General features: G+C 37.9%; 2 protein-coding genes across 2 annotated transcripts; one reads left to right on the forward strand and one right to left on the reverse strand.

Annotated features, from left to right (window-relative positions):
- Nucleotides 1-1179: 1179 nt before the first annotated feature.
- Nucleotides 1180-7026, forward strand: ampd3a (adenosine monophosphate deaminase 3a). The gene is made up of 14 exons (XM_007554106.2): nucleotides 1180-1556; nucleotides 1649-1823; nucleotides 1924-2089; nucleotides 2167-2386; nucleotides 2478-2607; nucleotides 3558-3752; nucleotides 3950-4081; nucleotides 4162-4325; nucleotides 4411-4537; nucleotides 4936-5099; nucleotides 5335-5455; nucleotides 5954-6127; nucleotides 6230-6340; nucleotides 6434-7026. The coding sequence occupies exons 1-14, from the start codon at nucleotides 1339-1341 to the stop codon at nucleotides 6602-6604; spliced, it is 2268 nt and encodes a 755-aa protein (XP_007554168.1). The 5' UTR covers nucleotides 1180-1338; the 3' UTR covers nucleotides 6605-7026.
- lyve1a (lymphatic vessel endothelial hyaluronic receptor 1a) lies at nucleotides 6645-9786 on the reverse strand. Its single transcript, XM_007554105.2, has 6 exons — nucleotides 9150-9786; nucleotides 8889-9072; nucleotides 8667-8806; nucleotides 7645-7839; nucleotides 7461-7533; nucleotides 6645-7367 (listed from the first exon to the last, which is right to left on the reverse strand). Exons 1-6 carry the CDS (start codon nucleotides 9229-9231, stop codon nucleotides 7208-7210), a joined length of 834 nt encoding a protein of 277 aa, XP_007554167.1. The 5' UTR covers nucleotides 9232-9786; the 3' UTR covers nucleotides 6645-7207.
- Nucleotides 9787-12126: the final 2340 nt, after the last annotated feature.

The following is a 12126-nucleotide window of genomic DNA, read 5'->3' on the forward strand; positions in this document are numbered from 1 at the left end:
TATATATTTACATATATATATATATATGGTGGCCGATATATATATGTGGTATATATATGGTGGTGGCCGATATATATATCGGCCACCACCTTTCTTTTTTACATAAGCGTATATGCTTATATGCTAAAGTTTTTCTTGGTTAAAGCTTATCCAAACTTCATTCACTCACTTAGGCACTTTCTCGATGTGAACTAAGTCTGCTGTGTCTTTAATATTCTGGGTCATTTCTTGAGTGTAATTATATCGCGCAGTTGGTCGGTCACATTAAACACAGTTTGTCTCCTTGAATCTAGTAGAACCTCCCGAACACGTCCTCTGATTTTAGGAAGTACATTTGTAATTGAATTCGCCTGGAAATCTCAGAAGTGCAAATCAGTTAAATATTCTCTCACCTTTTGTTGCTAGGAGACACTGAACATGTTTACGTTTTTTTTTTTTTTGGAGGGGGGGGGAGTTGGGGGGTAACTAAAAACTCCAAATTAGGAGACTGATAGGAAGTTATTTTTTGTGTGTTCAAATATATCTGTGCTCTTTATATGTTTATGTATTTTGCATTTACTGTCTGTATGTATGGTATATTTGTAACCTATGGGTGGGATTTTCCTTCTTCTAATCTTCTAAAACGATGCATTTCAATCCAGGCCCTATAACTTCTAGTTATTAAAAATATTGTGGTTTTTCATGACAGTATGTCTCTGAACCAGAATGTTGGGCATATACTTTAAATTGGATAAATTTTATAAGCAGCCCATTACGACTTTTGTCAAAGATTTTTTTTTTAAAGTATGTGTACCTATGTAGATAATGTAGCAGATATTTGTTCTATTACGTTATGAGGTAATGGTAAATATTTGGAAACTTTTGTCGTTCTAGTAAAAAATTATCCTCTCTTAAATATATACCATTGCTGAGGATGTAAATGTACTATATTATATTTGTTAGAATAAAATATTTTTAAATGAGGTCATTGAAACACTATAAGTGAAAGACATGCCGCTTCAGGGTGAATCAATAAAAAAATTGGAAAATAGAAATGACATTGCTTTGGTTAATGTATAAACTCCTGGCAATTTCTTAGGGAAATTAATATAAATTTCTTGTTAGTATGGCCTGCCTGCAAATTATAAAAATTGACAGCAGCAGTGATACAAAAACAATTCAGGAAGAGCTCAGTAGGTGGCGCCACTTGGCAGAGGCTTGTTCTTGATTGCCCTGCACTAAAACCGTTATACAGGAACATCGTTTTGTTTACCAAACACAAACTGATCTCAGCAAGACCTTCTGTAGTAGACATTACTATTGCCTGCCATTTAATGTAGCCTCTGCCCTCTTGTAGACATGCCTCGTCAATTCCCAAAAGTAACCCTTAGTGAGGCAGAGGAAAAGAAGCAGCTACTGGTAGAGAAAGTTTATGCTACAGCGCTAAAAGAAGAAGACGACCGGGATACTTTGTCAATGTTCAGTGTGTCTGAGGACTGTCCAATAGGCCTACAGCAATCCCCAGATCAAGAGCTGCTGAAGGAGCTGGCAGAGCAACAGTCAGAGGAACCTCTGAGGTATGCCCTACCGTTTCAATAGATCTGAAGAGCAGAACGATCAAATCATGTTAGAACGTAAGAATTCAGAATTATGTTACACATTTTTTCAGGAGACAAAGTTTTAGGCTGATCCGTTCCAAGACACTGACCCTCCAGATCCCAGGGCCTTCAGATCACCCAGATTCCATTACACCGTCCGGATCCACGAGCTCCAGCTTCTCATCTGTTACAGAAAACTGTCCTGATTTCCAGAGAGTCACTATTAGTGGAGATTACTGTGCAGGAGTATGTGTGATAACTTCCAAGAAAGTTTCAGGAACTTTGTATTTTGTACATCTGCATATTTTGTACGTTACAAAATATGTAATGTCCTTCTCCCACTCAGATCACATTGGAAGATTACGAGCAGGCTGTCAGAAGTCTGTTTAAAGCGCTGATGCTTAGAGAGAAGTATTCAAAGCTAGCTTATCACAGATTCTGTAGGACTACAAGCCAGTTCCTCCGCAGTGCTGAGAACTTGATATGGGACATAGAAGACGAAGTCCTGCCTGGTATAAAGTGTCTGACATTTTAAACCGTGTTTGTGCTTCTTTACATGTCCTTAACGGAACATTGTTGTGCCCTTCAGACATGTCCCCATGTCCCACAGTAGGTGAGGATCCCTACAGCATGGACAACATCCCTGAGAATCTCAACTTTGAACTGAAGATGAGGAATGGGATTGTGTGTGTATATGATGATGGAGAGGCACTCAAAAATGATCAGCCCACTGATCTTCCTTACCCAGATTTGGAGACCTATGCCATAGATCTCAGTGAGCTACTGGCAATGATTGGAGACGGACCTACGTAAGTTGCAAACGTAAATAGTCATGCTGGTTGAAAAACCAGTTGTTAGCACTTGCATAGCATGTAAACAAAGTTCTAATCTAATTTTCAGCAAAACCTACTGTCACAGAAGACTTAACTTCTTAAGTTCAAAGTTCCATCTCCATGAGATACTCAACGAGACGGCTGAGCTTAAGGAGCTGAAAAGCATTCCTCACAGAGACTTTTACAACGTTAGGAAGGTAGTTATTTTATCTACAAGGTATAAAAAAACATTAGTTAAAGAAAATGATTAAAATAGCACATCCAAAGTGGTTTGTGCTGCTGCTGTGTGTTGTTAGTAAGGGTTTTTGGGTGTGTGTGAGTTTTCTTTTGGTTGTTTGATTTAGTATGAGCAGAAGATAACATTTAATTGTCTTACTAATATTAATAATAGATATGATTGCTTTCAGTCAGTGACACCAAAGAACAAACAATGACTATTAGCCAGTGATCAAAACTGGCCATTCTTCCCTCAATCATACTTGTAATCCTGAAAATTTAGATTTATTTGTTGATTTTTTTCCCCATATTGCATTTAATGTATGAAACTTGTTTCTAGCAGTAAATGCACAGATAAGCCAGCATGTTCTGTAATGAGCTTTGTTTCAACTTTAGTAGGAATCCAATCCATTCTGGAGTAGTGATGTTGGTTCATAAACGGATTATTTTTGTAATTACTTCTTTTTCAGTTTGATTAAAAAATACAGCATCTGTCTAAATCACTTTTTCTTATTTTATTCAATGTTTTTTTACATTTATTTTTCTGTAAAACAAAATGTAAACATTGTAGTCCTTGAAAATAAAACTATAATAGGCCAAAATCAAAAATAGCAACCGAAAACCAAAAGTCTAATTTAAATCTAAAGCACGCACAATAAAGTCTCTGTTTTTAATTATGTTTTATTAAATAGTTTATCACACATACAATTTTACTATGGTTTCAACATCTTTCTGAAATTGTAGTAATTATGATTTAAATTATTTAAACTGCTTTTGTTTGGTAACATTTATGTTTGTGAAAACAGAATTTAGGACTTAAAAAAAAAAACTTGGAACCCTTGGATTAAATTAAGGCTATAAATTGTTGAAATAGATCTAAATCAGCTTACTGTATATTTCCTCAGCACACAGAATTGCTTCTTTTTTCCAGGTGGATACACACATTCATGCAGCTGCATGCATGCCTCAGAAACACCTACTCACCTTCATTCAGGAAAGATACAAAACCGACAAAGACCGTGTAGTCTTGGAAAAAGATGGCCAAGAGATGACCCTTCAGCAGGTTTTCCACAGTCTCAGCATGGATGCTTACGACCTCACTGTGGATTCTCTAGACGTACACGCTGTAAGGAAATGAACAAGCATTTTCAAAGTATTCTTATTTTTACCTGCCGAACTTAATAAAAATTACAAAGCTTATTCCCTACAAGCTCCTACTATTTCTGCTTGTAATCCAGGTAATTTCATTTTACTACCAGTTCAGTGACAAATGATCATCATGCTAACTTCATAATCTCTCTTTGTGGCTTATGAAATTTCCAGGGCAGGCAAACGTTTCACCGTTTTGACAAGTTCAATTCAAAGTATAACCCCATGGGTGCCAGTGAACTCCGTGAGATCTTCCTCAAAACAGACAACTACCTTAATGGAGAGTACTTTGCTCGGATTATAAAGGTACCTCATTCCGTAGCCATGCATTTTCAATTAGAGCTCGAGTAGAAAGAGTTTCATACACTTTTCCTTGCATCCCACAGGAGGTGGCCAGCGATTTGGAAGAGAGTAAATATCAGTACGCCGAGCCGCGCCTGTCCATCTACGGACGCTCTACTGATGAGTGGAACAGTCTAGCAAAGTGGTTCATTCAGCAAAAACTTCACTCACCAAACATGAGGTGGATGATTCAGGTTCCTAGAATATAGTGAGTACATCTCGGTTAAAACACGAAAGCCTCTGAGCTAAGATAATTTCAACAAGTATTGACAGTGTTTTTATTTTCTTTTAAGTGATATTTTCAAGGCAAAGAACCTGGTAACCAATTTTGCCAAGGTTCTGGAGAACATATTCCTTCCTCTCTTCAAGGCAACTGTGAATCCACAAACCCACAAAGAACTCCACGTTTTCCTCAAATATGTATGTCATTTGTTTATAATTTCAAAATGCATTCTGAAAAGAAGTTTAAGCTTTTTTTTTATTCAGAATGTTTATGCAGAATACAAACATTTTGTAGATGGTTTTATGAAAACCTCATCTTAGTTACTGTAAATGCTGTCACTTAGACGCGGTAATGCAATTTGGTGAGTAAAGATAGTCACATATGAAGTGAATATAATTATGAGTCAAGTGTTCATTAGGTCCTCACATAGAAGAACAGCATTTTGAAGAGCTTATAAAAATCCATGGTCATTCATTTACAAGTAGGACTAGAAAGTTCATTGGACATTGATTATTTATCCACTTATCGAAACCAGTTTATTGCAGAAATGTTACGAAAAGGATCCTGTAGCACTGACTGATTTGTGTTTTTGCAGATTTCAGGCTTTGACAGCGTAGATGATGAAACCAAACACAGCAACCACATGTTCTCCTATAGGAGCCCGAAGCCAGAACAATGGACCACCCGTGACAACCCTCCATACAGCTACTACATCTTCTACATGTATGGCAACATCATGGTGCTCAACAACCTGAGGAAGTAAGACTGAATGATGGTTTCTTTGCATACATACAATTAGCATTTAAAGGAAGGGCTCACATGGAGGAAATGTGAGCCCTACCTTATTATAAAGCTCATCAGTGTTTATTCTGCCATCAGTAGATTGTTCATTTTGTATAGAAACAATCATAGGTAATTAAGAAAGGATGTTTATCTTAGTAATAAATAAGTTTAGTTTGATGGATGTCATATAACCGACTTGTGTCGTCCATAGGGAGCGTGGACTGAACACCTTCCAGTTTCGCCCCCATTGTGGAGAAGCAGGATCGATCACTCATCTGGTCTCTGCTTTTCTGACTGCAGACAACATCTCACATGGGCTCAATCTGAAAAAGGTACCTTCAAATTTAGAGAGCCTTAACTCTGAGCTCTCCTTTCTGTATTAGAGATTATCAAACCAAAGAGTAACCAGAGAATAGGGAAGAATTAGCTGACTTAAGTGTGGTTTGTTTTTCTTCTTCTTTTTGAGGAAATGTCTATATGGATACCGGTGTTTTTCTTTTTTTGTTAAGGTCTTGAACCTTCACACAACTGGAAATAAGAGCAGGGCAACTGTAGGGGGAGACAAAGGAAGTTAAATAATAAGAAATTTATTTAAATCAGTGACATTCCATGAGGCAGCAGGACACTTCTAAAATGTTCTTAAAAACACTTTATATTCCTCACACTAAAATTTGACGCTAAAATCGGTTTCCTTGGTGCAGCATTATTTACCATTTCAGATTAATAATGGGATCTGAAACATTTAGAGACGCACAAAAGACATACGATCAAAGCAAGAGTTCTCTCTGTGGACCACTGATTTCCAGAGTAATATTTATCTTTTTATACAGAGTCCTGTGCTGCAGTACCTGTACTACCTGGCCCAAATACCTATTGCCATGTCTCCCCTCAGCAACAATAGCCTGTTCCTGGAATACTCCAAAAACCCTCTCAGAGAGTTTCTACACAAAGGTTTGTGTGTGTCACTGTCCACAGATGATCCCATGCAGTTCCACTACACCAAGGTAAAAACATGTAGGGACACAACTTCTGCAATGCTTAAGACTCAAGGATGCAGATTTAGACTTATGTAAATAGTTGTTGCTACACAACTTAACCTGTCATAGGAACCTCTAATGGAAGAGTACGCCATAGCAGCTCAGCTGTGGAAGCTCAGCACCTGTGATGTCTGTGAGATTGCCAGGAACAGTGTGCTGCAAAGTGGGCTGAGTCACCAGGTAATTTGAGACACTTGTAAAAAGATTTCTGACTATAATCAGGCATCACCAAATTTGGTCCAAAGCTAACTAACTATATGCAACAACTTTAAGGAAAAGAAGCACTTCTTAGGAGTGAACTACCTAAAGGACGGACATGAGGGCAATGACATCCGTCGGACAAACGTTGCACAGATCCGCATGGCCTACAGATACGAGACGCTGTGCAACGAGCTCAGCTTCATAGCCGATGCAGTGAAGTCTGAAGCTATGATTTCCCATTAGAGCTGAAAGGAAACTTCAGACAAAAGAACAACTCTCTCTCTTCTCTGTTACCATTGGTTTGCTTTATTTCAAAATAACCCAATGGCTCTGATAGTTAATGTAAAGATCACTTCTTCAAGTGCAAAAAAGTAGTTACAGCTTACCAAGACCGGGACAGACTTGTGAAGTTGATTTATACTTGCTATTGTCTTTTACGTAATACCTATATGTATAAAGTATGATACTTTACAACATATTTTCTGAAAAGTGTATGCTATAAAAAATTGTAATACTGTTACTCACAGTATACACTGAATGCCAGAGATGAGACAAAATGGTTTAAAGACAAATATGGACATGTGACATTTCCTTTGTCTTCTTTAAAGTGTTTTATGAATTGTTTTGTTAGAAAAAGATCTCATGAAATAAAAATGTGCAAGAGAGTTGCCTTTTTTTTGTTTAATCTACAAAGAGAATCATAACAATGAAAAGTTGCCAATCAAAATGTTTGTAAACATGTCCCTCTAGTGGCTAAACTACAGAACTTCACCGACTGACAGATTACACAAAATATTAAATAGGTACATATCCATTCTCCTTCCCAAACATAGTTTTAAAAAAAGCTTATTCTTCGCCATCGTCCACGTCTATTCTCTGATCCTGCTGAACTTCTTTAGTGGTTTCTGCAATGGTCTTCACAGATATCCACTCTTCTGTCTGGGTGTAATCTTGCTGCTGCTGCTGCTGCTGCTTCTCGTCAGAGCGCAAATGGCAGTGCCTTCCTCTTTTCACAAAGATTGAAATAGAGAAAATAATTAAATAATGCTGTTTTTTTTTCTTCTAATGTATTAAATGTTTTATCATTAGAATCACTCACAATTTTAAGTATGCAACTAAAGACATTATGGTAAAGAGTAGGCCACAGATGCAGGAGATGAGTACAACTTTTGCTGAAAGAAAGGAAAGGGAAAAAAAAAAACTCATATTATGAGTTTTTATATAACCCCCCTCTCTCCCCCCCTCTGCTGGTATAAAATTTTCTTTACTGCTCAACAGCTTACATCCAGCAAAGGTTTGAGCACTACCAACAAATCGGGCTGGCTCCACCTCATTGCTCACGGTTTCATCAGTTGATGTAAAGGAAGGAGGATGGGTGGAGGACGAGGACGTAGACAGGGTGGAGTTTACTGAGTTTGCATGCTCAGAGCTGCTCAGGGGGTTATTAGTCACTGTGTCCTTCAGTTGTATTATTGCATCTGTGGATGAACATGAATTCATCTGATTAGATTAGGAAAGACTTGCTTCTATGGCATTGGTCGTTATGGTTGTAATTTGCAAGTATTTACACACAGAATAATAAAAAAAAGTATTGTAAAATAGGACAAAAGTAATTGGACTGAAAAATATTTTGTGTAGTTTTGTATAAAACCATATAAATGACATTAGTCACAGCTTAGTCAAAAGTGCACTGATCAGTGATTTTCTTTAACAACTCACCTATTTCCAAACCTTTTTGCTTCTGACCCATAAAATAACACCCTCACAATAACCCACTTAGCTTTTGAGGCACCTTAAGGCTCAACATGCATTTTCCAGATATTTTCATTTAAAAGCAAATTGGAAATAAAACTTTTTGTGGGGACAAATCTATGAAAATCAATGTTCATCTTAATTATACCTAGTCAAAGGTGTAATAAACTGTAAATATCCCACTTTGCAATCTATTTTGGGAAGACATTGCATGTTTTGTGTTTTTACATCAGAAAACTTTGGGTTTCTTATGACAAGAGTGCTTAAATCAAGGCATTAATCACCTCATCACAAACTTGAGGAATAAATTAGGGCGTAAAAATACAAACCTTACCAATTGTTATGGCAGTTTTCAAACTTGTGGTCGTCCTAAAATTAACTTTTATGTTCAACAACTTGGGTTGGGAACCACTGATCATACCAACGAGCATCTGCTCTGCTTTGTATTGCTGCTTAAGCCATAAGGAACATAGATGAATATGAAGAACGTCACAGTTATATGATACAACATGCGCCACTTAATTTGCAAATGAGTAGAAAAATAAAGTCATACCTGATTCGTTAAAGCAGAATACATCAAACCGGTTTGTTACGGGGGCTCGCCACAGCACCAGTCCAGTTTTGTTTTGGCCACAATTAGCCAATGCGTGAATTCGAGGAATGACTGCAATTTGCTCATCAGTCCAACCATACCTGAATTACCCCAAAGTATTATGTCAGGTATTTATTTTAAATTATGCTGGGCAGTCATTGGAAAGCATTGCTGTGGTCTGACCTGCATGTTTCCAGACCTCTGCTGAGAGCTTCCTTCACCTGAGCCTTCGAGGCGATGCTGAGTCCGAGGGACTGACAAATCTTCCGGGCTTCAGAGGCATTGAAGGCATACTGAAGCTGGTTTTGATTGTTTTGGTAACTCACTTGGGTTACGCCAGCTGTGCTCTGGTTGGCTGCTGGGAAAACTGGAAGCAGCAAAAAGTCACTTCAGGTGAGAAATTCTGCTGTTGATTATAAATGTAACAAAATAAAGATCGCTCACCTTTTATGTTGCTTGTGTTTTGATCAGAGAAAACAGAAGAAAAAGCCAGAAGCGAAGAGATGCAGACCCAGATAATATTCATGACTGCTGAGAGAAGAGATGAAAACGTGCTGGCGAGAAGGCAGTCTTGCAGAGTTTGTGTTCATCAGCCAACTCACTCGGTTAAATAGAGGTGAATCTGTTCTCAGGGGTGTGCTGACTCTGTCATTGCCAGAGAGTAAAGGAAAGGGAAGAAGGAAGTACAGAGTGCAGGTCAGACTAAGAGCCATCTTATGCTGCAAGAGAATGACCCAGGAGAGAAAAAGATGTAGCTAAAAACCTCAATTGAGAGGGACTTTGAAGACGTTTACTGGAAAGTAAACAAGATTTGGTCTTTAATGGTGATATTTTAACCCTGCATAACTCAGTGTTGTAATATTACAATATCTGAATTTCAAACAAACAAAACAAAATGTACAAATGTTGATTTTTATTCAGTTTTTTTTATTTATTTATTTTTTTTATCCAGACTTGGCAATTTTCAAATAAGTTCACCTCACAGCGTCACAAAATATCACAACTTGGAAATCCTTAAAGAGCAAGATCTTTGTGATTCACTGTACCAGATTTTTTTCTTAAAGTACATAAAATGTCTTCAATATTTTGGGTGATTGCAATGTAATCAAACTGTAATTTCTAGAACATATATAATGTCTAGAACATATATGTAATTTTCATGCAACACTTTTACAAAATGCATGTTAATTTTTATTACCAAGAAGTACCTGAAAATATATTTTCATCTACAAAGTACTTACAAACCTTTTCATTTTCATGTTTTTCTGTCTGGGTTTTCCTAGATTGAGTGTTAAAAAAATAATACAAAGGTTAATATTCAAAGAAGATTCAAAGCAGGCTTGTGAAATCATCAACTATGAGTTTGAAATTTTCATTATTTCCAACATCTGAACTCGTACTCTTTGCTCAGGATTTCCTCCCTTGAGGCGTTACTCTATCTCAAATGCTCCTGTTATCTCTAGTATCCGCTGAGCCTTTGGCACACGACGACATCCGAAACATCTCTGCACAAGGCCTGTACACCAGGAAATGACGCAAAGCATGCTGATGGAGACTTAGAGGGTTTTTTTTGTGGTGAAATGTCAGGAAGGTGAGTGAGGATGATAAATGACGGCCTGAAGCAACAGAAGCCCGAAGAGACTTTTGATTTTTCTGACCTTATAAATTTGAACTACCACACCAAATGGTTTCTTACGAACATTGGACCACTAAAGTGAGAAGTAGACTTTCTTACATTTTGGAGAACTGGAAGCAAGAAAATGGATCCTTTTCCTGATAAATGTTTTAAATAAAAACAATTGTGTGGTAACCCTGAGATGGGACTGGCGACCAGGGTGTACCCCACCTCTCGCCCGTTGACTGCTGGAGACAGGCATCAGCACCCCTGGCGACCCCACATTGGATAAGCGTGTGTGTTAATGGATGGATGGATGGATCGAATTGTGTGGTAGTAAAATTATCAATGGCTTTTTTTCATAGCACACCGAAGTCTGGGGATTTCAGTCAGAAACTCACATTAATGCAAAACCTCTTTTTGTGAGAAACAGTGTTGAAGAAATGGCTGCAAGAAGCTTTGAAATGACCAGATCATCCATCCATATTGTCCATGCGTGTTTGTCCTTACAGGGTCGCATATCTGCTGCCTATCTCCAATGGTCACTGAGCGAGAGGCAGGGTACACACTGGACAGGTCACCAGTCAATCACTGGACAACACAGAGAAGGAGAAAACACAACTGCACCACACACCTAAGCACAAATTCAGAGGAGCCAGTTAACCTTACAGTCTTGTTTTTGGATTGTGGGATGAAGGTGGAGTATCCAGGGAGAACTCACACATGCACAGGGAGAACACTTCATGCAGAAAGAGTCCAGGCTGGGATTTGAACCCAGAACCTTCTTGCTGCAAGGCGACAATGCTTCGAACTGCTCCACCTTGTGGTTAATGACCAAATTACTGCAGATTATGCTTTAGTCATGGTATAGATTATGTAGAAAAGTTTTTTTACTTGTATGTTCTGTGCTACCTTTGGGTTAGTAAGTAATATAAGTAATGAGCTCCTGTGGGTGGGCTATTTCCAGCCACTTTAAAGCTATTCATCCTTCATATTGTTGTAGAGTTGCTGCCTTTTGCTGAAACAGGGCAGCGCCATCCATCCACTCATTTGATCATTTGTTTTTTTCATCCATTTTTCTTCTTGCTCACTTAGGGCACAATAGTTGCAAATCTTTAACTTAACTACCTTTAAATTTGTCATTTGTGACATACATAGTGCAACAAATGAAAAATCTCTATACAAGTTTGCAGGAGTGTAACAATGTCATAAAATATTTACACTAAATTTCACTGTCACATAGCATAGCTTCAGCTCTTTCTTCTACATCTAAAGAAACCAGTTTTTCTCCTGATATGAAAAAAAAATACAGTTTCAACTAATACGTTTAAATCTGAAAAATCTAACTTGTAGCAAAAATGATTTAACTTAACTTTTGTAATGTTCACTATGCAAATTATTATTGGATTACATGCTGGCATAAATTCTGGCTTAAATGTTGGCAGGGATCTTTCAGTCTGGAGCTAGCATGTTTTCCCTATAAATATATTGATTTTCTCCATGTGATTTGGTTTTGTCCCACAGTGCAACAATATGTGTGTGAGGTCCTCTTTGAATTTCACTTTGGTGTAACTCTCTAAGCCCTGTGATGGATCAGTTAGAAGTCAACGGATTACTTCATTCCTCCCCTGCATGGCATCTTCAGTCTGTGTACAGAGAGGAAACTGATGGACGTATGAATTTTTTATAGATTTTCTGCATGTGTGTGATGGTAGTTCAGGGGGAAGGGTTTGATTATCCTGCAACTGGTAGGTTGCTGGTCCGAACACCTGCTCAGTCGTTGGGCAAGACACTTCGCCCGCCCTG

Source organism: Poecilia formosa, unplaced genomic scaffold, assembly GCF_000485575.1.
Source record: "Poecilia formosa unplaced genomic scaffold, Poecilia_formosa-5.1.2 Scaffold61, whole genome shotgun sequence".
NCBI lineage: Eukaryota > Metazoa > Chordata > Actinopteri > Cyprinodontiformes > Poeciliidae > Poecilia > Poecilia formosa.